Genomic DNA, 27,467 nt, shown 5'->3' on the forward strand with positions numbered 1-27,467 from the left:
ACGGCGTAAAGCCTTATACTCATCATCGTACCAACTATTACAAGGTACGGTCCCAGGTGGCGGTGGACAAGTAGAGCAAGTGGTGTGAGGAAAAGCGTGAAGCGCAGCCTCGTGTAGGTGATCAGGGCAACACGATCCTTTAATAGGGGTATGAAATCAATATAAGCGAGAAGTATCTACAGACGGCCTGAGTAAATAAGTGAGTAATCGCGGTCAAAGTGTATGTCATGATATGTGGAGTAAGAAATCAATCGGGTGGAGGGTGTTGTGCAACGGGGAATGGAAATACTAAAGAATAAGTAGGTATGATCAGCTCCTAGGGGGAGAGGTGCTACAGTGAAATCAATGATGCGAGATGTGAAGGCAGGGGATCCCATGATATAATCAACAACGCTAGAGCCTCCCCCATGTGGGAAGCATGTGAGACTACCAGAGGCAGGCCATCTATAAAGACCATTATAGATGACGGAAACATGCATCCTGCCGAGATCTAGAAGGGCTTGCCCATAAGATGTGATCGGCGTCTATCAGCCGAAACACGTAGCATACATGCACCCTCAAGGTCAATGTCTAGCAATAGAATGGAATCATCCCTGAAATCAAGGAGTGGTACCTGGCGGGCGTTTGTCCTCGCGTTGAAGTCCCCAACTAGGAGGACTTCTTCACGACTCAAGAAATCAACAATGGACTGCTAGAGGGCTGCAAATGGAGATGTCTCAATCTCATCTTGGATATCTATAGCAAAGTGAGAGGTCTCGGGCATAGTTAGGTCCGTACGCGTACAGATATTTTTTCCATATGGTATTCCGTACGGCCTTCCATACGAGGTTTTTTTTTTTTAGAGTTTTTTTTTTTTCCCCCCTATACTATCTCCTCGAAGGCTCTCACCCCTGAACCCCTGCCAGGGGGGCCAGCTGGGGCCCCAAGGCCCCAACAAGAATAAGAGGCTTTCACACAATGACCTTTCTACCATCAACGATCTCATTGATAGACCTCATCTGACATGCAAGTCAGGATCCATCCAGTGTCCCGAGCTCACACATGGCTTCTCCTCATATGGGGGCCTTATAACTTGAGCACCTTGGACCACTGGTGGTTACCAGGAGGGTGGGGCATTGAGCATATCTAACACCCCCCCTCAATGTCCACTCGTAGGTGAACTACCTTCTCGACGCAATGCCAAGTCTCTGAAGATGACCGTGAAGCTGATCCTTCGAAAATGCATTTTTTAGCACTATTCCGTACGCTGCTAATCCGTACTCCGTACATTGTTGGCCGACTTTTGCTCTGGTTGGCCTCAAGGATGGTCTTAAGGAGGAGGAGGATGGCACTGATGCAGATGATGATGAGGATGAGGATGAGCAAGAGAATGAGGATGAGGATGCAGCTTGAGGCTTGAGCCTCATCGGTTGTGAATTGTGATGCATTTCAATTTTCAATTTTATTTCCGCGTTGTGGGAGCCTTTTCTTATATGATGTTTTGCCTTTGATGTTTTGGTGTAGTACCTACTTTCAAGTTTCTACTGCCTACTACCTTTGATCATGATGTTTGGTGTAGTATTGATCTATCATTGACACTATGTATCAGAATCCAGATTCCAGATGACTCTGGTCTCTGAAGGCTAGACTCTTTGAACTTCCATGAATCATGATTCATGACTTTAATATTAATACAAGTTTCAAGTTGAAAGTTTTGTAGCTCTATGTCAATGTAATGTATATTTTTCAATATGTTTTTGGGTAAAATTAGGGTCACGTATGTTTCAGCCCTAGGGGCTGAACCATACTCCAATCATCTTCCATACTCGTATGACGTATGCGTATGGTAACGTATGCAAAAAACTATGGGCTCGGGAGGGAAGTAGCATACTGCGACAAACAGATCCCGACTGTCCATGTGTTAGATCCGGATCCAAAGAAACCTGGAATGTGCATCTCTCTGCTCTACTGAAATGGTCCCCAAAAGGTCGGATATATAAAGAACTACTGTAATGAAGGGGAAAAAGGGCCAAGTTAGAGGTCCTTTAGGTGGAAAATGTGGAGGGACTATATAAGTCTCCATCCACCACCTACTATGTACTTTTTGATGTGACATCTAATCCTATCTACTCTCCCTTCCTCCTTCCTGCCTACGCTCGACTAGGCACAGTGTGACGTCAGAGGCCAATCATCCATCGCAGGGTTTTTTCGACCTCCCATTTGATGGGCCCTCTATGATTGGCCTCTGACGATCACCACAGGCATATATATATATTTGTATCTCCCCCCTTCTGCTCCATTTTTTTGTGCCATTTTTTGTATCATCTGGAGATAGATACACATTTTTTGCACCAGGACTAGACACACCGTCCTTCATAACTTTTTTGAAGAAACGGTTGGCCGGACCGTTTTGAGACCGCCACCGTTATGCTCATTGTACTAGTTATCTTTAGTCTCATAGACCTTCATGGTCTCCCGAAGACTTTAATAAAATTTCTTTCTCTCTCTCTCTCTCTCTCTCTCTCTCTCCCCCTAGCCTCTCTCTCTCTCTCTCTCTCTCTCTCTCTCAGCTCCCCCCCGCCTAGCCTCTCAGCCCTCCCGCCTAGCCCTGCCACCTCTCAGCCAAGCCTCTCCGCTCCCCCCCCCTGACTAGCCTCTCTACCTCTGCCTACCGTCTAGCCTCGTGGCCCCTTAGCCTCTCTCTCCGCCTCTTCTCCGGCTCTGCTCCCCCTGTGCGCTGCGCGCTGCCCTGCCCCTGCTCCACTGCTCCGCCTCTCCCACTGACCCGCTGCCTCTCGCTGCTCCGCCTTGCCCCGCCTGCTTGCGCTGGAGCTAGCACCAGCAGCAGCCGCCTGGTACGCGCAGGGCCACCAGCAGCAGCCGCCTGGTACGCGCAGGGCCACCAACAGCAGCCAGCAACACTCAGCAACACCAGCAGTAGCCGCACCATCCAAACCCGCCCCCCCCCCCCCCCCAACCAATTCAGCTCCGCTTCACCCCAGGGCTCCCATCACTTCCTGACATACAGCCCCAACCATGTCAGTGAATGCCAGGAAAAAAACAAAATGCCAGAAATGCAGAAATGAAGAAGAAGATATGACAGCATGTAAGTCAATTTATTTTCTGCCTTCACAATAAAATACAAAACAGGGATTATAGTTGCAGCTATCATCATGCCGACACGAGGTTGTGTCGAAGACAAATGGGGAAAACAGGCCTTGGACAGCGCTATGCAGACATATTCATCTGGCACAACTTATAAGACAGCAGCAAATGTCCTAGCTAGCCTCAGTAAAATCTGCACTACTCTTATTGAGAAAATAGATGAACTAGAAGCAACTAATGTGGCCCTACTTAGTGAAAAGTCAGTCGTGGATAAAGTGCTAAACAAGGTGAAGAAACACAGCGGGAAACTCCATGAAGAATGGAGAAGAGAAAAATCTAAGAGAGACGAATGGGAGATAGAGAAAACATGCCTCACAGATAAGATGCAAGTAATGGAGTTGGAAATACAGCAGCTCAAAGAATTGAAAGGGATTCCTCGAGACACATGCAATGCAATGGATGAGCTGAAAAATGAGAATGCCAATCTCCGCAAAGACATAGCGGCTCTGCAGTCTGCTATGCAAGGGAAGCACACTGAATTAAAACTGCAAATCAGCAAAGGGGAAGCCAAAATGTTAGAATGGAAGGACGTGGTGAAGAAAAGCACAGCCGCCCCTAAAAAAGAGATCATCTCAGATGCCCATTGGGTGACACCCCTATGGATGATGCAAAATCTCTGTTTACCAAAATGGGAGTCAATATCACATGCGAGGCTGCTTGGAGGGTAGGCAAAGCAGATGCCCCCACAAGGCTGCTAGTGATCAAGTTCCGAACTAAAGGAGACAGGTCCACTTTCATGAGCATGGGAGCTACGCTGAAGGGCAGGAGGACCTTCCTAGACGATGATCTCACCATACTACAGCAGGAACATCGTAGGGAGGGTATGGTGAAGGTAATGGCAGCAAGACAGGAAGGGAAATGGGCGGTCTACAAAGATGGGAAAGTAATCATACGCGAGAGGACAATAAGATCAGATAGAGACGATGAGGAGGATAAAGAAGAGGGGGAATTATGACGGTTCAGAAATGATGCGCTGGGCACACAGAAGTTGCTGAAATTAGCAGTTTGGAACTGTAATGGCACTCTGTGGCCTGACCCAGGAGGGTTCTTGGAGACCTACGCTGACCGCAACATGATTTTCTACACAGATACACATGAGAGCCCAGAGAGAGGGCTACCCACGGTGACAGGATACACATGGGAGTCAGCCCACCGGATGGAGATGAGAAGAGACAGCGGGGTTCAAGGCTCAGGAGGGGTGGCTGTCCTCTTCAAGACGCATCTAATACCGCTTATATCGGTGGCATGGAAAGAGGAACATGCCCGACATGTGGATACGGATCCAGCTACCAGACTCCCGTCCTCTCTTCATTGCAGTCTGTTACTTCCCTCCCATGACGTCGACGTATGCATGTGAGGTCTCCACAAAGGGGAACAGCCCATTTGAGATGATTCACGAGGACATCATTGAGTTCTCTTGATTGGGTGACACACTCCTCTTGGGAGACTTCAATGCACGGACACGAGATAGACAGGTGGGCCTCCTAGACTTCGCACATGAGGGGGAGCCCCACCTAGTTCCAAAGCTCGATGCAGAGGAGCTTGGGATATTGAGGCACTCAGCAGAGACTAGACCTATGACAAGATATGGACAGCACCTGCTAGAGTTGGGCGCAGTAGTACACGTTTTGATCATCTACAATGGCCGGACAAGATCAGGGAATAGACAGCATGGTCACTTTCTTGAGTTTGCACTCCTTGCTACAGCTTGTCATGAAGAGCCTTTGTGCCATAAAGATGCTTTTGACAGCAAAGAGTGGATGGATGCAATGAAAGCTGAGTTACAATCTATTTGATCATCTACAATGGCCAGACAAGATCAGGGAATAGACAGCATGGTCACTTTCTTGAGTTTGCACTCCTTGCTACAGCTTGCCATGAAGAGCCTTTGTGCCATAAAGCTGCTTTTGACAGCAAAGAGTGGATGGATGCAATGAAAGCTGAGTTACAATCTATTGCCAAAAAATGACACATGGGAATTAGTAGATCTCCCACCTGGCAAGCATGCCATTGGAACGCGGTGGGTCTACAAATTAAAAAGGAAATCTGATGGCAGCATAGATCGATACAAAGCCCGTCTTGTTGCAAAAGGGTATGCCCAACAACAAGGCATTGACTTTGAGGAGACATTTGCTCCCACATCCAGGATTACTACCATTCGATGTGTCATTGCCATTGCAGCCCATCATCATTGGCAAGTGCACCAACTTGACATCAAGACCGCTTTTCTTCATGGGGATCTGCAGGAAGAAGGTGGAGGATCGAGCATTGTAGACTATATACTAGGGCCACTGGCCTTTGCGCCGAGGATAGTCGACTTTACAGTGCCTCTGCCCCCAATTGGAAGGCACAGGATCATGAAGGACTACGGACAGAGCATTTCTCACATGGGCATGAGGTCCTAGCCCCGATTTTGGCACGGATGTTCAATCACACAGTATGCCACGGTTTTCCACCTACCCGGAGCACCACCACCATCGTACCGATACACAAGGCAGGGAACCCCATGGATACCAGAAACTACCGCACCCTCATGATTGGTCATACTTTGGCCAAGATCTATGAATCAGTGCTGGAGAGGGAACTTAGCAGCCACACGGAGCTTCAAGGGCAGCGAGCACTAGGACAGGCAGGCTTCCGGAGACAGCACTCTACTTTGGATCACATCTTCACTCTGCAGACTATCATTGAGGAGGCTAGGTCCATACATCAGAAAGTCTACACATGCTTTGTAGACTTTCGGAAGGCCTTCGATACCATCCCGCAATCTCGTCTTATCACGAGACTTCGTGAGCTACATGTCTCGGACTCCAAGATCTAGGGAGTCATGAGTCTATACGAGTCTGTTCGAGGGAGAGTTCGAGCCCCAGCATTGGGTGGACAGTACTATAGGGGTGAAGCAAGGCTGCCCCCTCTCCCTGACGCTCTTTGGACTCTACATTGATGAGATCACATCTTTCTAAGACCATCTGGGGGGGGGAGGGTTCGCCACTGGCTGATCTCATGATAGAGATATTGTTATATGCAGATGACATAGTACTCATATCATCATCAGCAGAGGGCTTACAGAGACATCTAGATGCCTTGGAGGTGTTCTGTAGAGAGAGGGACTTGACAATCAACCTTGGAAAAACCAAGGTTATGATCTTCAACACCTCATGGGCGGTGCTTCACCGACACAATTTCACATACAGAGATGCCTCAGTTGAGATAGTGAAGTCCTACACATATTTGGGTGCGGTTTTCTCAGGACCCCTCTTCATGATGACCCACGCCGCTAGAGCACGGCTCACACGGGGACGGGGCGCATTGGCCCGTCCGGAGAGAGAGAGTTTCCAGGCCCACTTCCAAGACCCTCCGACGAAGGGTTGGCTTTTTACACCCTTGTCCGACCAACAGCCATGTATGCTGCACCCTTTTGGAGGTGTGACCTCCCGATAGCAGAATGGAGGACATTTGAGAGGCTGCAGGTTCTCATGGGCTCCAGGATATTCGGAGCAAGCCCTCAATCCCACATGAGATGAAACAGGCAGAGTTCACGATTACACCCCTTCAAATTGATGCCATCTTCCAAACAGTGACATACATCCACAGAGTTTGGGCCCTACCTCACTGGAGACTACCGAGAGTGGCCTTATAGGCTGCCATACGCTTGGCAAAGAGCGGCGCAAACATGCGGTATGGACGCATAGGCACATGGCTAGCGAGGCATGGTATTCAACTAGATAGGCTCCCCCCTTTTTAGTACAATATGGATGCACCCCAGAGCGACTCCCACGCGATGAGATCAACCGTATCATATGGCTAGATCTCTTGCAGCTTCACACATCACAGATATGGGGGAGGGGGACCAAGCGCTCCCCACTAAGATGCAATTCTACTGTGACCACTTCCTGAGAGTATCGAAAGATGGGATTATCATCAGGCCACTTTACCTTGAGGACAGAAGGGTCTCCCACGCACTCAGGATCACCATTGGGCAGATGCGAATCTCCTCCCACCAAGTCAAGATTGAGGCCGAACGTGCCGCACGCATACCCAGAGAGCAGAGGATATGTATGATATGTGATATGGAGACAGTTGAGACTGAGGAGCACTTTCTGTGCATCTGTCCGGCCTACTATGAGATACATGGACGCTACCACTACCTATATCAGGAGGGGACTGTGGATTTGGCCCACTCTCGCAACTTATACATTTTCCAAGACCAAGTGTTCATAGGGCTCTACTTGATGGAGATGCGCCAACACAGGGAGACCTTACTGAGGCAGCTTCGAGCACGGCAGACACCAGATGGGTCACAGGTTGTAGGGGCAGACCCCACCCAAAGGCAGGTCACGAATTTTTATACATTTGAGTCAGCCCCAGGACACAGTGGGATTGAGGAGGAGGAGATAGCTGATACGAGGACAGCATGGCTCAGCCACCGACGACCACACACGATGCGTATAGCTGCCAGACCACGCATCATTGAGATCCGACCCATTGCTGCCCTCCTAAGAGGGGACCGCCAGAGGTGTGGGATCACAGTAGATATAGCCCGTCGGGTCCTCAGATCGAGACGATCGTGTCCACCGCTGCCACGCGAGACTACTCGACAGATACAGATCCGCGACATCTTCACGACCCACAGGAGGGACGCTCTGATACCAGGCGCCGGATCTTGATACCGGGCCCCAGCTTGAGCTTCAACTCAGTTGGAGAATTTGAGCTTGAGTTCTCAGTCCGAGCTAGGAGTTCTGTTTAGCTTAGTTTTCAGCAAAGGGCCCCAGCGTGGCCCTTTGCATCAGCCCTTAGTGGCATGTATGAGTTTCTTTTTTATGATGCTGTATCACTCTCTCCCATATGCCCGCGAGGTCTTCCGTGGACGTTGATATATCTTTCTTTCTTTCTTTCTTTCTCCTACTCCCCTATCTCTCTCCCATAGTGCCCAAAAACGGCGTTTCTGGGCACCCGAAATGGTTCACCGTTTCTGAAACCAAAAGCGGCATTTCAGACATGTCTTTTTTGTTTTTTTGGGTGGGGGGGTGGGGGAGGCTTTTGAAGTGCCTCTGAAATTTAAACAAGGAAACGTATATATAGAGCAGCAATAAAAGAGCTTGTAGACACCAATGCTCAGCTATAGAAGCAAAAGTACAAGAACACACACACACTCATCTTAACCACCGAGTAAAAAGTTAGAACCCCGTCGGCGGGTAGGGCAGTTTTGGCTCTCCCTCTCCAGCCTCTCTTCTTACTCTCCTCTCATCCTACAACCCTCCTCTCAGCCCGCTGCCCCTCCTCTTGCTCTCCTCAGCCCTTGCCCTCTCCTCTCCTCTCCTCCTTGCTCTCCTCAGCCGTTGCCCTCTTCTCCTTGCTCTCCTCAGCCCTTGCCCTCTCCTCTCCTCCGTGTTGTCCTCTCAAGCCTTGTTGTATGACATATGTATTAAAACAATTTACATATATAATATATATTTTATTAACCTTAAAAACTGAAACCCCATTTCCGCCATTTCTTCTGGTGCCCGAAACTCCAAAACACCGTTTCCCACTGGTTTCCGTTTCCTCGTTCCTGGGAACTATGCTCTCTCCCCTTCTCCTAGTCTATCCCCCTTTCTCCAAATCTGCCCCTACCCCAAGCACTTTGTGTTCCTTCAGCTTGTTGTCTTACTCCCTGCACTCCACTCCCATTCCATTGCTTACCGCAACCAACCGTGGTATGAAAAGAAGGTTCTCTTGCTCCTAACTGCCTCCCCTCGTGCTCAGCCATTGCTCCTAACTTCCATTTTGCTCCAGCTCAGTCTAGTGCGTCATTTCATCGCAAAAAACCTGTTTTTTGAATAGAAAAACAGTCCAACGGCTGTTTTTAGGCTTTTTCAGCTCCAATTTCAACTTTTTTTGAAATTTTCGAGCTGTTTTCATTAAAACGACACCTTCTCGTATCATTTCGACGCCGTCCGTACAATTGTATGGACAGGCGTGCAGCGCTGCCAGGAGTCCGTACGAACTGTCTATTAGAGAAGAGAGTGTGAGAGCAAAAGAGCTGAACGTAGTGCTTGCAATAGAAGAAGTAACTGAATACAAGAAGTGGGAAAGGTTTTGTCTAAGTGACAAAACCTTATCCTTCACTAACCGTAGTTAGTGAACTAACTATGGTTAGGGGGCAAAACCTCTAAGGAGGGAAAAGTGCCCCTAGCCTACTTATTACATTACATTGGTCACTGCTACATTATAATAATAATTCTAACACCCCCCTGCAGTGCCAATGTCATGTACAAGGAAATGATCAATCACCAAAAGGAGATAAGTTCACGGCACTGCAAAATGCCTCAAACTTTTCACGTGGAAGTGCTTTGGTGAAGATGTCTGCAACATTGTCATGTGTTGACACATAGATCATACTGATCTCTCCTGCATGCAACTTCTCTCTGACATAGTGATAGTGAACCTCAATGTGTTTCGTGCGAGCATGAAACACTGGATTCTTTGCCACTGCTATAGCACTCTGACTATCAGTGAGAATCGGAGAAGGACCCTCCAATGAAAGATGAAGATCAGCAAATAAACGACACAGCCAAACACATTCAACTGTCGCTATGAAAGCTGCCCTGTACTCAACTTCACATGAGGAGGTAGCCACTGTAGACTGTTTCTTGCTCAACCAAGAAATGCAAGTATGTCCTAGAAAGAAACAATTCCCACTGGTGGACTGGCTAGTATCATAGTCTCCAGCCCAATCTGAGTCACTATAAGCATGCATCTGCAAGTCCCCCCCCGGGAAACATCAAGCCAAAAGACTTAATACCTTGCAAGTAACGGAAGATGCGTTTTACAGCCTGCCAATGCATAATCTTTGGGCTGTACATATACCTGCTCACCTGAGAAACTGAAAACTGAATTTCAGGTCGTGTATTGCAGAGATAAATGAGGCATCCAACAGCCTGACTATAGAGTGTGACATCAATTGATTCACCCGCATCATGCATTGTAAGCTTCAGCCCCGGCTCCATGGGAGTGGACATAGGCTTGCAATCATGCATGTTCAATATGTCCAAGAACTTTTGAACATACTTGGACTGAGACATAACAATGCCACGTTTCTCTTGAATAAACTGGATCCCCAAAAAGAAATGTAACAAGCCCAAGTCTGACATATCAAATGTAGCTTTCAATTGGACTTTGAAATCTGCAATTACTTCCTCATTTGATCTGGTGAACAGCATGTCATCTACATAAAGAATGATGACCAAAATATCCCCCCCCTCCTTCTTGATGTAGAGGGTGCTCTCAGTTGGACTATTGTGCAACCCCTTGCTGGTTAGAAAGGCATCAATTTTGGCATACCATGCACGTGAGGCTTGTTTCAGCCCATACAAAGCTTTATTCAGCTTGCATACCTGAAGTGCATTTCTTGAAATTTCAAAGCCCGGAGGTTGTTTGACATAAACCTCTTCCAACAAGTCTCCATTAAGGAAAGCTATTTTAATGTCCAATTGATGAACATTCCATTCAAAATTTGCAGCCATGGCTATAACTGACCTGATGGTGGTCATCCTGGATGTAGGAGCAAAAGTCTCCTCATAATCTATGCCTTTTTTTTTAGCATATCCTTTTGCAACCAGCCTTGCCTTGCCTTACCTTGTACCGATCAATGGACCCATCTGGCTTTCTTTTGACTTTGAAAACCCACAGTGTACCTATGGAATTCTTACCTGGTGGCAAATCCACAACATCCCAAGTCTGATTTTTATGAATGGACTGCAACTCATCGTGCATGGCATTCATCCAATGCACATCATTTTTTGCTTCTTCAAATGTCTTAGGCTCCTCCTCATCAAGAAGAGTACCTGCATAAGCTGATTCAACTGAATGAGCTCCCTCCATGTGCCTTACTGCACTACGAGTTCTGTCAAGCAATGGAGCTTCAAGCCCTACTCTCCCTGAGAGTCTGAAGCAACCAATGCGGGACTGTTTTGGCTGCGTGTATCTCTTCAATTTCTTGCCTGACAACTTCATCCACACCCTGAGGTTGTACCAATTCAGCTCGGGGATGAATCTGTACTTGTGGAGCTGGCGGAGGTTGCTGTAAATTCTGAGTTTCAGCGGGGGAACCAAATGCTATAGGAAGCATCCCCCAAAAAAATCATCTAAAGAGGTCGGAATCTGAAATTCAGCATGTGTATGTGCAGAATTTTCAGAGAATATAGCATCTCTAGCAAGATTGTAGAGACGATAGCCTTTGCTTTGTGAACTATATCCCGCACAAATGCATTTTAGTGCCTTATCAACAACCTGTGTCTGAACTCCACAGGAACGTGGGCATATGCTACACAACCAAAAACTCTGAAGTGGTCCACTGAAGGCTTTCTCCCCATGAAAAATCGGCTCCTGCAAATGCTCCCACCCCCCCCGCTCCCGTCTACCTCCCTCGCGCTGCGCGGCCCCCTCCCCCCTTCCCCTCCTCCCTCTCCGCCGCCTCTCCGCTTGCAGCCGCCATGCCTCCCTCCGTCCCCCTCTCCTCCTTCTCCGCCCGCCATCCGCCCCCCCTCTCCTTCCTTCTCCGCCCCTCCATCCTTCCTCGCCTCCCCCCCCTCGCGTTGCGCTACCACCCCCCGCCCCTTTCCTCCCCCTTCCCCACCTTTGCGCCACGCTGCCACCCCCCGTCCCCTCCCTCCTCTCCTCCTTGCTTCCCCGCCCTCCCTCGCGCCGCGGTGCCACACCCTCGCCTCTCCTCCCTCCCCTTCCCCATCCTGCGCCGCGCTGCCACCCCCCCCTCCCTCCTCCTTTCCTCCCCTCCCTCACCATTCTCTCCCCACTCTACCGCCTCTCCTCCCCCCGCTTCCTTGTACATCTCCATCCCTCCCTCTTTCCTCCCCCGCCTCCGCCCCATTCCTCCCTCCCTCGCCTCTGCCACTTCCTTTCCCCCGCCTTTTGGAGCTTTCGCAATTTGTCGGTGCGGTATGGCAGCCGTAAGTCCGGAACCGGTGGCCCAAACGGACCCCCCCCTCCTTCAGCCTATTGCATAACACTGACAGAGCATCAGGTCTCCTTGGTGAAGCAGGCCGCCACTGACTTTTCCCAGACATCCGTTTATTGGAGAGTCATTGGCTACGCCCCTTCACAAGCAGACATCAGGCACTGGTTGCAGTCCACCCTTTACCTTGAGGACAGCCACATTGAGGAGGTCGCACTCATAGGACGTGGTATCTTCTGGCTCAAGCTCTCCTCAGCACAGGCTGCGAGCGATATGGTCAGAGGACAAGCAGGGATGAGATTCTTTCGCTGGAACTGTTCATCTTTGTGATCAGTGGACGAGACCCTTGGAGAAAGGCAAAGTTTACTCGGCTTCAAGCTGTCATCTCTCTTTTATTGACATCATATGAGTGTCGATAATTTCTTGTAATAGAAACAGGATGTGGTGCAGGAGGAGATGTATTGTATGCTTGTAATCTCTCTTCTATGACTTCTTACTTACTAGTACTTTTCCATATTTGGGCTTTCTTCTCTGTTGATACAAGCTTGAGTTTGAGTTCTTTAATCTCTTGCGGCAAGTAAAAAATCTTCTCTTGCTTTCCCGAGATGCTTGTGTTCTTGTCATACCATCTTTGGTCTGTCTTCTCAAATAGGAATGGTGTAGGGGATGAAGCAATGAATGAGTATGAGTATTTGCCTATGGGCGTCGAGGCAGTAAAGACCTTCATTTTAGAATGCTCAATTGTTTCCACACGTGTCCTTCTCAGGTTCCCCCCTATAGCTAGAGAGTAACCCATGAGTTGGGCTAGGGGCTCATCCCAACTTATGAACGCATTTTTTGGGAAAAGAAAACTTATGGATGGGCAAAAATGCCCAGGTGAGGATGGGCTCTTTAGAGCTTTCTTCACCACCTTTTGGAAGCAGATCCACTAGCCCTTGCTCGCAGCCTTCCAGCATATCTTCTCCAGCGGATAGATGCCAGAGAGCCTTGCGACAAGCTTGATTTGCCTTATCCCCAAAGGGGGGGACCGTCAGGAGATCAGACAGTGACGCCCTATCACCCTCCTCTCGACTGCCTATAAAATCCTCGCCAAGATGATCAGTAGCCACATCCGACCCTTGCTACATGACTTGATCCATGACACCCAGACTGGTTTTGTCCAAGATCGCAGCATTTTGGACAACATCTTCACATTCTCAGAGGCGACGGAGTGGGCCCAGCATACTAGCCAGCACCTTGCCATACTCCTTCTTGACTTTGAGAAGGTGTACGACAGGGTAGACTGGTCCTTCTTGGAGGGCACACTTTCTCGGTTCGGTTTCCCGGACGAGTGGATCAGAGGTATTGCTAGCCTCTACAGATCGGCCTCCAGCCAGGTTATCATTAGTGGCAGGATGGGGAAGAGATTCACCCTCGAGCGCTCGATACGTCAGGGCTGCCCGCTTGCGCCCTACCTCTTCCTATTTTTTGCGAAGGACGACTCACTTCCTACGAGCCCGCACCACTGGTCTTCGAGGGATGTGCCTCGCTATTCGGGACGATGCAGAACTTCTGGACTCCGAGTATGCAGACGCCACGGCCCTGTATATGCAAGATGATATCGAGTCACTAGAGCGAGTGAGACTATCTTTAGAGGTTTTTTGCCTAGCCGCTGGGGCGAAAATCAACTAGCGTAAGTCAATTGGTTTTCTTACGGATCCGGGAGCCAGCTCACAGTGGGGTATTTTCTTGGGGTTTCGCTGGATCCCTAGAGGACAGACAACATGTTACCTGGGATTCCAGGTAGGGCTGGATATCACGCCGGCTCAACAGTTCCTATTGGTCCTAGTTTCCATACGACGGAAGCTAGCCTTCTAGAGCACGGCTCGGCTATCTCTGGCAGGTAGGGCCATTGTGGTCAATCAGGTCCTTCTAGCCACCGCTTGGTACGAGGCATCTTGCTGGTGTTTCTCGAGATCGTGCCTAGCCCAGCTGAGGAGACTGGTGCGGAACTTTCTGTGGTCAGGCTCAGATGGTTCCGGCACCACCAGAGCCTGGGTCGCCTAGCAGACGGTCATTCTCCCCCAGACAGAGGGCGGTCTTGGCATCATAGATCCAGAACTGCAGAGTCACGCATTACTTGGCAAGTTAGTCATCCGCGGTCTGACCCCAGGAGGGCAGACGTGGAAGCTCTTGCTTCAGCATGGTCTCAACGCGTGTATCTCCTAGAGAGGGGGTGATTGGCAGCCGTCTATTCGGTGGATTTTCACTTCAGCCCCGCTCACTCAGCCCCGCTTCCCCTTCCTCCGCGGCCTCGTCTCGGTCTTGAGGAAGTTGCAGCACAGCCTCTCTCAGGTTCCCCCCAACTACCGAGAGGAGATAGACAGACAGCCCCTGATCTGGAGCAGCTAGGTGACAGATGATACAGGTCGCCAGCTTGGAGAGAGATCCCATATCCCATGGACGCTCTGGGCGCCTGGGCCTGCGCGCTCGCTCCAGGTTTGGAGGGACGTCTATAGCCAGTTGGGCCCAGGCGAGCTGGCAGCAGCAGTAGCTACGGCACGTGGGACCCACGCTCGGCGAGCGGAGATCGATGCTGCCATTCCTGCAGGTCGGAGGATTCCCATGATCACCATACAGCTCCTCCCAGGAGATGAGAGGTGGCTAGGGCAGTTCACTCCCCGCGGCATTCCTTTGGTGGTTGCAAGCCTTTTCTCGGACTCCTCGATACACTTCTTCTCCGTCGTCGATGGTAGCCGCCTCCAAAGCAGAGAGGCCGTGATTGACCCCCAACTTCCTTGGCAGCGCCTTCGCATCATAGGGCTACAAGGGAAAGCGTGGCATATAGACCCCCTAATTGTTCAGGACCAGGACTGGAGACTCTGGATTTGGGAGGGCCGCTCCTTAACAGAGGTGGAGTGGGACCCAGGGGAGTGGCGCTGGCTACCACTGGAGACCTCAGAGAACCCTACCCCCTTCTTCTCATACAGCACGCGTACCGGTAGGTGTGCTCTGGGGGCTCTCCAGTGCAAGCTACCCACCCAGGCACATAGTTGGTATGCCCAAGGGATATCTCTGGTCTTTCTTCGTACATTCTGGAAGACTCTTTGGGCAAGTTGGCGGCCGAGGAAGATCTCTTACTTTCTTTGGATGGTGGTCCACAAGGGGCTACCAGTTGGGAGATGGCTGAGGCAGATGGGGCAGGAGGGGCACTGCCAGATGTGTTTTCAGGAAGAGTCGTCCCTGAAGCACTGCCTTTGGAGCCGTTCACATGCTCAGACAGTGTAGGGAGTCATGGGGATCTTAGCGAGGGCTGCACCGAGCTAGGACCGGTCACTTGAGGAGCCGTTTGCTGGTGCAGCACCGAGATGGGACATCACTTGGCTTATGAGTTCTCTCGGCAGGATCCAGTTTTATTCATCACGCAGGCCACCTGGGCATACATGGAAAGCTTCCCTTGGCATCTAACAGAGACAGATGCAGGAGCGATGACTTGGCACCCAGTTTGGGAGATCATAGGGAGTATTGTAGGCTGGCATATCTGGACTTCTAGATGCGCGCAGACCTTAGGAGATCAGGCTTCTTCTGCTACTCAGACCCTAGCGGACATCTGGAGCACGATCATTCACACGCTCAAGGGTCAGTGGGATCAGATTCAAGGGGAGTCCCGGACAGGGAAGGAGAAGCGACAGCGCTTCCTTCGTGACTGGGACCATCAAGAGCTGTTCATCCAGCACTCTGCTCAGAGTCTTCAGTGGCATTACTCTCCCCCACCGTGGCTGTTTGTCCACACTCGGATGATTATGCCCTGAGAGGCTTGTAATTATTTTGTTACCACGGGCAATGTGCGGACTGAGCAGGTGTACGGTCAATAGTACGGTACGGCAGTCGTACAATAAGGTACATCGCAAGTACTTGTACCAAACAACGCTGCTCAAAAAACAACCAGCGTACAGCGCTTGTATGACAGTGTATGGACTGCTCGCGGGAGCAGTGTACGGATGGGCTTGTACGGACGACCTACAAGCAGAAGGTACGGACTGTACGGAAGAGCAGCAATGGTACGTGCAGGTCGTACAAACTGTACGTCGGGTGTTGAGCAAGGAGCAGGGAGCTGTTGAGCTAGGACCAGGGTCTTGCTGCTCTGATACCAAATGTTAGAGAAGAAAGTGTGAGAGCAAGAGAGCTGAACATAGTGCTTGCAATAGAAGAAGTGACTAAATACAAGAAGTAGGGAAGGTTTTGTCTAAGTGACAAAACCTTATCTTTCACCAACCGTAGTTAGTGAACTAACTGTGGTTAGGGGGGAAAACCTCTAAGGAGGGAAAAGTGCCCCTAGCCTACTTATTACATTACATTAGTCATCAGCAATTGATTTTGAGCAAGTTTTTAGCTCAGATTTTGACTTTTTCAAATTTAGGGTCACATTTGCAAAATTACAGCAAAATTTGGGGCGGCTTCACACTTGCCCTCTCAAAATTTGGGGCTTTTGTCAGATTTGCAGATATTTTGTAGTGATATTTGCTTGGAACAGCCTGATTTGGGTTCTATTTGCATTTCCCCTTTGATTGGGCTATTTGTCCTTTACAATTTGTGGCATTCAGCCAACATTTGGAACAGATTCAGCTCAGACTTGCATTGGACAGATTTGCAGACATTTGCCCTTTGTTTTGGGTTGGTCATTTGCAGGACATCTCTTTTGCAGGGGGGTCTTTTGATTAGACAGACATTTTCTTGCAGGTCATTTTTTGGAACAGCTTGTGCATTTTGCTCAGTGTTTGAGCAACCATCCATCTTGGCATTGACATTTGCTGTCATTTGGTCCAACATTTGCAGCCCACAGTCAAATACTTGGGCAACCAGCTCTTTGCTTTGTGACCTTGAGGCTGTGACACTTGTACGGCACTTTTGTTTTTAATATTTTCTTTTGGGATGCTTGTTGCTTAGGACAAGCTCAATGGGACCAATTAACCCATGTGGTTGTACTTGGTGCACCACCTGTTCGTGTCCGGAAACTTTTGAAAAATTGTATTTGGATCAGAGACTAGACATGTCGCTTCATCACACACACCTACTGCCACTTATGGTTCAATCTACCACTACTCCCTCAGTGCCTGCCGCCGACCCTCAACACAAGAAGAGATTCGTTGGGATTAGCAAGATGCACATGCACATGCAGTGATTGCCATGAATTGCAAGAGAGTTGTTATACCTCACATTCAGTCTTGCAAAACAGCCAAGGCTGCATGGGACACTTTGGCCAATCTTTATCAAATACGCAATGAGGCAGAGTTGCTTATTTGCGCAAGCAGCTTGACAATGTTAAGATGAATGAAGGGGGCAGCATAAATGCCTATTTGACACAGGTCAAGGACTTCAGAGAGCAGCTCATCAATGTTGATGAGATTGTACCACAATCACGGGTTGTGTCCACCACACTCGATGGACTGTCTGACTCATATTAGGGATTTGCTACAACACTTAGACTAGTGGCCAATAGCCATGGGTAACCCCGGCCACTATTATTTTGATCAGCTTGTTTCCCTACTCCTGCAGCAGGAAGAGCAGAGTTGTAAAACCGAGGCTGCTTCTACTCATGCAGATCAAGCCTTTGCTACTGATCATAGGGAAAAAGGGGGGGAAATTATAGCAAGCCCAGACCTACATCTCGTACCTCATTTCTTCTCCCATTGCTTCCCACATCCAACAATTCCAGCATACTACACCACAATTTTTGTGTATTGTCTCTGCCTTGCTCGAAAAATGATGCTTAGTTTCGAATCTGAGTTGGCAGCATAAAGCCTTACTCTCATTATCGTACCAGCTGTTACAGGTATTGGTCCAAGAGGCGATGGACGCCTAGAGCGAGCCGTGTGTAGAAAAGTGTGTAGAGCAATCTCATGGAGAGAGTGTGTGATCAGGGCGGCCAAATCCTCTAAGAGCAATATTCGGTCAATGTAAATGAGTAGATCGGAGAGGCGTTCAAAGTACATGTGGTGATCAAACTGTATGACGTGGTAGGTGGTGTGTGTGAGCAGTGTCGTGGAGTGGGGATATACTAAAAAACCGATTGGTGTGGTCCACTCATGGAGGTGGTGGTGAGATAGAGAAGTGAGCGATATGTGAAGTGAAGGCAAGAGATCCCATGAGATAGTCAACTACGCTAGATCCCCCCATGTGGGAAACACGTGAACGGCGGGCCTGAGGAGGGCCAGCAGTCCATACCATTATAGATGATCAGATCATGTATCCTATCCATGTCCAGTGGCACATGCCCATAAGATGTGACTAGTGCGAGTAAGAAAGAGAGATATATTAACATCTTCTAGAGGCCTCAAGGGCCTCAAGGGCCTCAGCCCATGACAATGTATACTCAACAATAGAATCTCACACAAGCCACCACGGGCTGAGGCAAAGGCTGAGTGCTATACCCAAAATCCAAAACTCAAGATTCAAATGTCTTGAGATAAAGCAGGAGATGTAGTCAACTATGATCCTAGTGCCTCAGTAGTCCTCCGATCAGATATGAGGATATGTCCTATTTGCCTATGTTGGGTCGTCTCTCACTGTGAAGGGGACGTGACATCCATGATCTCTATATGCAGTGGGCCATATCAAGAGTTATACCTCACCTCTGATGGTCCTCTCTGAGGAAAGCCAGGATAGACTGGACCTCCATCGTGCATGCTCTAGTCTGTTCTCTGCACTCGGCGTGGTCTCTGTCGCTTTGGCTCTATTGCTCCTTGTCTCCTCTTCCCGCTTATGAGCTAGCTCCTCCTCCTAACTCTTCATTATGACCTGGTTCAATTCTGAGACAGACCGGTCTAGCTCTGTCTCCCATGTCACTATCATCTTTTGCTATCTGATCTGTCTCAACAAAATCTCTCTATGTCATCGCATCTTGATCATGTAAAGGCCGATACAGACATGATTATGAAAATGGATCAACGGAGAAAGTGGCCCGAGCCCGTGCTCCGCCTAGAAAGGACGGTGATATCGTCTAGGAATCTTGTAGTAAATTGGGCATTTACAAAGCATGTCGACCTCCTCCTTGAGGTCCTCATTCAAGAATGCTTACTTGACATCCATCTCGTAGAAGGACCAATCCGCTAGAGCTGCCAATGCAATCACTGACCGAATCATTTATATTTGTGCTAGGGGAGTGGATGTTTTGTCATATTTCAGCCCTCTCATTTGTGCAAAGCCCTCTACCACCAATTGAGCCTTATACTTGGCAAGAGTTTCGTTAGACTAGTACTCAACCTTGTATATCTATTTGGTCCCTATGACCTTGTGCCGAGCCGATCTTGAAACCATATTCTAGGTCTGATTACGCTTAATGGAATCCATCTTTTTATCCATTGTTGATCCCTAATCAAGGTTGTCCTTTGCCTCTTTAAAGGTGGCTCCTTGATCAATTTACCCTGAGCCACCGATCACCGTTCATTGTAGGCATGTTCCAATGTCTCCTCAACCTTTGTACACCCTTTGAACTGGTTTCTAGAATGTTGGCTTTCCTGAAGTCTTCTAGTGTATTCATATGCTAGAGTGGCCTTCTCTTTGCCAATGCTTGTGTCTCTTTCATCCCTCAAGCATCGAAACTGTATTGAAAAGGTGGGACTCAATCCATGGCTAGTAAATATATCCAAGTAGAAGAATATTTAGGGGCCCAAGGTCTCTTATCACATTGGAAATCAATAATTTTGAATATAGTTGCTTCAAAACTAAGGGAGTTCCCTTGGTTCACAACTCTGATAGTAGTATCTCTCTCTCTCTTCAAAGGATGAGACATCCTAGCCTAAATTTCAGTTAAAGCTTTTGTTTTCTTATGTAGACAAATGCTCAAATAATTCGATCTTCACTTGTTAAAAGTTTTGTTTGCAATCTCTGCTAAGAGAGGTTGACTCTATAGCAAAGAGGTGTGCTAGTTGTTTTACACCTCAAAAGAATTTGATCTTGAACATTCAACTTTTGTAAGTCTGTTGGGTTTATTTGCATCCAAGTCTTCCGTATCTTTGTGCGGCTTGAAAGTTTCATTACAACCCTAAGAAATCTAGATTCATTGCAGCGGCTTGTAACACTTTTGGAAGATTTGAAGTCAGGAATAGAAAACCTTGTCTCACAAGTTTTCAATTACAAATATAAAAAAGGTAGATGTAAAAATTTTATGAGTTGAAAAACCAGCCTTGCAGTTTGATTTTTGTGGATAAAATTGAAAAGGTAAGACCTTGATTTGAAAAAGAAAGGGTGCACAAAAGTTGTAGATGCTAAAGATGTCCTTTGTTAGTTAACTTTCTTTTAAGGATTTTGTCCATTATTCTAGGAGAGTCTTTATTCCAAACAAAGAATTGGTATTCCAATGGGTACTATTTGTGCTGTTCTCTTAGCAACCTTCTACCTTTTTACTTATGAATTTGAGTTTATGCAACGATCAATCTCCTGTGAGACTTCTTGCAATGGAAGCACAAGGTTTTAGCCATTTTTCTAAATAGTTAGAATGTCACACGACAAAGCTGTTAGAGTTACATTTGAAATGCTCGCGTGAAATATAACTTCCATGTGGCTGAATCTCCTATAAACATATTGTTTAGGTTACTAGAAATCAAGCCATGCAAACACAATCCGGCCCAAAGAAATGTTAGAAATTACCCAACAGAGGGTACGCATAGTGGAAGACTTATAGTATTGCCCAGGAGCTCACACAGTGTGCGTGTGGGATGTGGAATCACAAACTTCTTTTCTTAATGTGCATCACATAGATGTGCAGACTCATCAATAGACAATGAACCAGCCAGATATAGAAGACACTAAAACTTATATATTTCCGTCCAAAACTATGGACACAAAACAAAAGAGATAGATCCAGAGTCCCACCAATGGTGTGGTCCTCTAATCTAACCACAAGTTTCTTCTCCTATCCGCCGGCTATCTCTAGACTCGAGCCCGCGTGCTCCACCTCGAGCGTAAGTAGACTTTCCGTCCAGTGTGTTCTTCTCCACCTTACTGCCTGTAAATCAGCCTAGGTGGGCAGCCCCTACCAAGCTTTGTCTGCAGCACACAGGTCCCTGTTTCACTGCTCCAACCTGCTTGTGAATGGCTGCTCCAGAAGGTATGATGATCTCAGCACCTTGCTGCCCTAGAAGACGGCCAAGGTCCAGCCTCTCCCTAGAGCTAAGTCTGCAGCACCTGTTGCACTCTCTCACCTCCTGTGGATAGGCCCAAAGAGTAGGCTTCCTGCTGCTCCTTTCTGCCCTGGAACTGCTGGCTGCTGGATGAATTGTGAGGCATCAAGCCTCTCCTTTTATAGGCCTAGGGGCCTGTCAAAAAAAAAGACCAGCCTGCCCTAATCTGGCCGACCAGACTGCGGCTGGTCCAGCCCTTTAAGGGCTCACATCCCGGGGCTTTTGGCCCCACACTTCTAGGGCCTTGGCCCTCCAATCTAGGCAAGGGCCCATCCCTATATAAGCCTGCCTGGCCAGCCTGTGTGGGCTATAAATATGCCCCCCAGGGTCAGTCCCTTGCAGCCCTCCTTGCTGCTGCTTCTGGACACCTGGGTGCCCACTCTCCAGCCCTAAACCAGGGCCTCCTAACAGTCCCGAAACCTGCTCCACATCTGCGCTTATCCATCCTGCCATCATTGCGCCTCTGCCAGGCTCTTCGCCAGCAGTGTACAAAGCCGTACACCCTGCAGATGTCAGCGCCATGTGATCGCCTCCTATACTGGGTCCCTTGTGCTGGCTACCGCTTCGCCTTTTGCTGCTGCAGATCCATCCTAGCTCTGGGTACTTTCCATGGTCTTTGATGTGAGGTGCTGCCCATGTGGCAGCCCCCTCTCTTTCTTCTCTCTTGGGCACATCCTGCCCTAGGTCTCCCTCCCCCACGCTCTCCTCATTTGGGGACTTACAGATGGGGAGGTGACCTTTCCAACAAGAAAAGCCTGCCATTGACATGCTGTTAACACACCTCTCTAGTTCATTTCTGTAGAAAACACATCATCCAGATATATGCAAGCACAGAATGTTGGACAACTGCCTTTTAAAGGGTATGTCAACGGTATAGTAAATTTTTTGACAGATTAATAAAATAGCATACCATGTCCATGAATACATATTGATCGGCATCTTTGTAGGTGTACTGTTTCAAATCTTTGAGCACTACAGCCTCCTCAACCTGGAGAATTGTAACAAAAGGGTTGATTATTAGAGAATCCTCCCATTATTGCATATCAAAAGAATAAGCTGGATCTACTCCATGTACATGTTGTGGGATTTCAAAATCTCATATACGATTCCTACATGGTAGCATTTACAGGAGAGCCAGAACACCACCACTGTTACCTATCAGAACCAATGCTGTGCAATGCAAATTCTCTCAGGCAGCCAAATGCAGTACGCTGGTAACAGTATAGGCAGTATTTGTGTATGAGTCACCAGAGTCAATAGAAAAGACCTCTGCAAGATCCAACTCAAGAAGGTAATAGGATCTCCATTGAGTGGAGTGGAATAGCAGAGAAGCATTTTGCACGAGCCAAACAGTTGCTAGCATCACACCAAGGCTGCATCCCTTGGTCACCAACGGCCAGAAAGGTAGCATGTATTCTAGAGCAGAGGAAAGGGGACGTTACCAACAAACTGGAGCTACTACAATCATTAGAGCAATGTTCTAAAATCAGAATCCATAAATGGGACTCCTCGTCCATAAAAAGCCTAGCAAGCAGCTTTTTCTGGACAGTTTGCTGCTTTACTTTAAGCTAGGTGAGTCATAAGTAGGTTAAGTGTTGACTCTTTCCTACTTAACTTTGTGTGATGTGATTTAAAAATACACTTCAAGAGAGAATTACAAGGGGATTGACTGACAAACCAACATTCCTATACTGATTTTCAGATATTTGAACAAATGGTGTGGGCTGGATAAACCAACTTCACCTTGCCTAAAAGTTAAAGAGATGCCTGCAAGCATATTTTATATCCTCACCGTAAGAGGCATTCGCTGGAAGTATAGTCTGCAACTTGGTTGTTAGCCCCTGTTCCAAAGATTCCCTAGGCAGTGAGCTGTGTTCTCAGGAACAGGTTGGTTTCTTTCTGACAACCAAGTTTTTGTTTTGTGTTTCCCATGATCAGGACCTTTCAGATTGCTGATCTGTATGGTTGGTTTCTTAGGCATTAATAGAAGTTCCTTTTACTAGAAAAAAAATCTCTCTCTTAGCAGAAGATGGTGAGCTTTAAGAATTTGCATCCCAAACAGCATTCACTTTGTCTTCTATTTGTGATAGTGTACAATCATGAGAAGCAGCAAGCAACTGAAAATATTGTGGCAAATTCGATTTCTCAAAATCATAGAAGGTCACAAGGTGCAGAAACAGAGACTGAATAGAGACGAAACAAGTAAGAACCTTGATGAAGATTCACATGTTGAACAGGTCTCCATAGGAACTGAATCCATAAATCTCTACGTCACTTTTTATCGATGTGCCACCCATGTTACTAGAATGCAACAGACTGGTATGGAATAGTAATATACAACTAATAGGGCACTGATGGTGAAGAAATAGAATGTGTTTGGATTTCAATCCCTAAACTTTTTGTCACAGAGCTTTCCATCTCACACAGCAAAGCCGAGTTGTAGCTCTTCATGTGAAATGACCATGGCATACTCATGCACATGATCTAGCAGGAGATGGAACTTTGGAACGATTTGGCATCAAGTCCTTCATAGACCTGATGCGCCCTTTCTGTTACTGCTTGCATCAATCTGCCATCGCAGAGCTAGAAGACTAAGGAGTAGAAGCATAGAAACATGAGCAAGCAAGCCTTAGGTGTCGTCGGGCTCTGATACCATGTTGAACGTCAAGGTGGTTTGCAAGGGATCCATGAAGGCATACGAGGAAGAGAATCACAGAGACGAGACAAGATATCTTCAATGACAAGGCTTCTCACTTTTCGTCACATCCATTACCCAAAACCATTAAATATGTAGAGCCTTTGAAAGATATCTTAGATCCACAAATCACTCTATGTATCACTTCTTCATTCTCTCAATCCACTCATATGGCTCTCCACTTGACATCATGCCTTAGATCCCTCTCACACACATCGTCACACGAACCACTCACACACATGGTGTGTCACACACAAATACACTTACACAAGCACATACTTTGACACTCATATTTGCCTTTATTCTGTTGTACTCGGATAAGGCTTGTACTCCAACACCCCCCTCAAGCGTTATCCTAGTATACACCTCCATGGATTAATCTATGCCTATGACATATTTCATTGGAGTGTAGTGACTTGGAGTAGGGTTGGTTTATGCATAGAAACAGACACAGAAACAGGTAAGACCTTGATCCCAACAGAAATTACAGAGGGGATTGCAGCTGGGAAGCAAACCAGCCACTAGAAGCCTGCAGGGAGGTGGATGGAGATGGCAAGGGTAGGGGTGAGGTTGAGCAAAGTGGTTGGGGGCTGAGCGAGGGTAGGGATGGTGGAAGGACAAGGGGCTGAGTGGAAGTGGCTACTGGTGGCTGATCGGGATGTTTAGGGGCTGAACGGAAGGACTTGTGATGCTGAGCAAAGAGATGCTTGGTGAGGCTCAGCGGGTTAGATAAAGGCTCAGCCAAGAAACTTTGGGTGGCTGAGCAGGGTAACTAGGGGCTGATGGAAGGAGCTTGGTGATGCTAGAGCCAGGCGCTTGAGGGCTGAGCGGAGAGGCTTGGTGAGGCTGAGCGGGGTGGTTGGGGCTGAGTTGAGAGCCTTGGTGAGGCTAAGCAGGTTGGCTTGAGCTTGGGGTGGCTCAGCGGGGCAGCTGGGGGCTAAGCGCAGAGAGAGGTTTTGAAAGACTTGGGCAAAGTCCAAAAAGGTCTATGAGACCAAAAATTGAATCACTCATGCTTGTACACCCTATGTAAGAGGAATTACACGTGTCTAGCACACCTCTATGGTACGTACGGAAAATAAACAATGAAAATAAAACTAGAATAGAGATGCATCCTAGAAGCCAATGAAACAACACACATGATGGTGATCGGCTGAAAACGTAGTACAGGTCGTCACAGATAATGCAAGTAACTGTCAACGCATGGGTGTACTGCTAGAGAGTGACTATCCACATATCTTTTGGACCCCCTGTGCACATAGGGATCTCCTCAATGGTTGATCTCCTCGGTGGTTGACAAGGCACAGAGCATGGTGACTTTCTTGACAAGGAAGCATAGAGCCCTTGCAATTTTTCAAGAGCAGAGCTCCCATGAGATTCTTGTCTATCTTTTTATTGTCTTGTGACGCTTGGTAAAGGTGAAGCCTAACTTAAGGCGCATGGTAGTCAGTGAAGAATGGTTGAGCTGGGATAAGTCCAACAAACCAAAGGCATGTGCCTTTGGGAACATTGTATTTGATAGTGACTTTTGGCATGCAGCTGAGAAGATTGTGGGGATTGCCCCTTTTCAGCACCCTTCGACTTGTTGATAGAAAGAAAGAAAGAAAGATATTAACGTCCGCAGGAGGCCTCGCGGGCCTATGGGACAAGATATGGAATCAAGTAGCTCATACAAACCACTGTGGGCCGAGGCAAAAGGCTCACTAAGGCCCTTGCTGAGTACTAAAATGCTATACTAGTACAAAATAGCAAAAAAGTAGCAAAATAGCATGAGGGTGGCATAAAAATATCAAGTGCTCAGAGCTAGAGTCCCAAGTGCATGAACCGGCTCCACGTATCCAGGCTCCATGGTGGCTCTCTGATGAGATGCAAAGAGCTCACGTATCTACATCTGCCGGGCTGTCTCCCGTGGTGGTGGAGGGCATGGTCTTCTCGATCTCTAGATCCAATGGGCTATGTCAAGGGTGACACCTCGCCTCGGTCCGATCTCCCCTGCAGAGAGCTGAAATGGGTCGAACCTCGATCCTCTGCGCTCCAATCGCCTGTCGCATCGTATACGGTCTTTGTGTCCCTTGTCCAACAATGTTGTGTCGGCTCTCTCCACCGATCCATATCTCTCTCATGTCAGCTAGCTCCTCCTCCTCTACCCTAGAGTGCCCTCGAGCTGAGTCAAATGCGTGCACCTTGTAGACAACAAGCGATTATGCCCTTGTGGGAAAAGAGATGGACATGGTTCCATAGGCTTATCCATGCAGTAGCACACATTTTGCATCCTCTGTGGAGGAGGGAGGACCAACTGGATGATGCTGAGTTGAATGCACAGTGGACAGGTTTCCTTGAACGGGCATATATTGCAAGATGATTTGGAGAGCCAACTACTCTCATTTAGGGACTTCTTTGGGGAGTTTGGCTCAGCTTGTGCATGTCTGCGTGAAGCTCAGTTGAGGCCTCTTACCTGGAGAAAGAAGTATGGTTGGGGCACACTTGAGTTGAAGCACATTGCCCTTTGAGTCCTTTCACAAGATGGCTCATCCAATGCCTGTGAAAAGAATTGGAGTGTGTTCTCACTTTTACACACTAAGAAACGGAATAGACTAGGTACTGGACAACTTGATAGGTAATTTGTTAATTTTGTGTGTGAGCATTCAACATAGCTATTTTCCTCGGCTACAAAAAGCATGGAGCGTGCCATGTTCATGACTGTGCGCTGTCTCCTTTCGACACGAGCATTTTGGGCGGGCGAATTGGGAGATGTGAGATGGCGTTGGATACCATGCTCGTGAAGGAAATGAGTGAATTCATGGGAAATGAATTCACCACCATTATCACTACGAGCAATCCCAATAGGCTTCCCTGTTTGATTCATGACCAATCGAGCCCAAGTAGCAAAGAAGGAAAAAGTGTCAGATTTCTCTTTCATGAAGAACACCCATTGATATCGAGAGTAATCATCCACAATTAAGAAGAAATATTGTGAGCCATTTAATGAAGGAACAGGAGATTTGCCACTAATGTCAAGGTGGATTAGACGCAATATCTCAATGGCTCGAGAAGTGGAATGAGAAGGAAAAGGAGTTCTGCTTTGTTTGCCTAATTGGCATGGACGGCAAATATCTTTGGCTCATGATAATTGAGGTAGGCCATCAACCAAATGATCCCGAGACATTTCATATAAAGAGTCATAGGACAAATGTCCCAGTCGATAATGCCACAACCCTTCTGTGTCAATCAGATCTTTCAGGGTAGCAAGACCATGAAGCCGATGAAACTCAGAGCCGGTATTAGAGGGAGTCTCAAGAAATTGTGTCATGAGGTACAGACCATGAGGTTGGGCTTCGCCCTGAGCTAAAAGGAGTCTTGATGTCTCATCTATGATTTCGACATGCGTCTTTGTAAATAGCACCGCGCGACCAAGAAGGCAAAGTTGATGGACGGAAAGAAGATTGACCCCTAATTGGGGGACATAAAACACTTGATCCAACTGAGCAAGATTGGGGCCTTTGTCGGTATCAAA

At 47.9% G+C, this 27,467-nt stretch overlaps 1 protein-coding gene across 1 annotated transcript in view; it reads right to left on the bottom strand.

The window, feature by feature from the left end:
* The window catches only part of LOC147904243 (elongation factor P (EF-P) family protein), a 69,109-nt gene that overhangs the window by 21,665 nt on the left and 19,977 nt on the right, over positions 1 to 27,467 (bottom strand). The window contains exon 4 of the mRNA XM_087393689.1: positions 22,169 to 22,246. Within this exon, the coding sequence (XP_087249815.1) occupies positions 22,169 to 22,246 (78 nt within the window). The remainder of the gene's footprint in view (positions 1 to 22,168; positions 22,247 to 27,467) is intronic.

Source organism: Dipteris shenzhenensis, chromosome 2 (assembly GCF_047967505.1).
Source record: "Dipteris shenzhenensis isolate YYH24624 ecotype China chromosome 2, Dip_SZ_1.0, whole genome shotgun sequence".
Classification (NCBI taxonomy): domain Eukaryota; kingdom Viridiplantae; phylum Streptophyta; class Polypodiopsida; order Gleicheniales; family Dipteridaceae; genus Dipteris; species Dipteris shenzhenensis.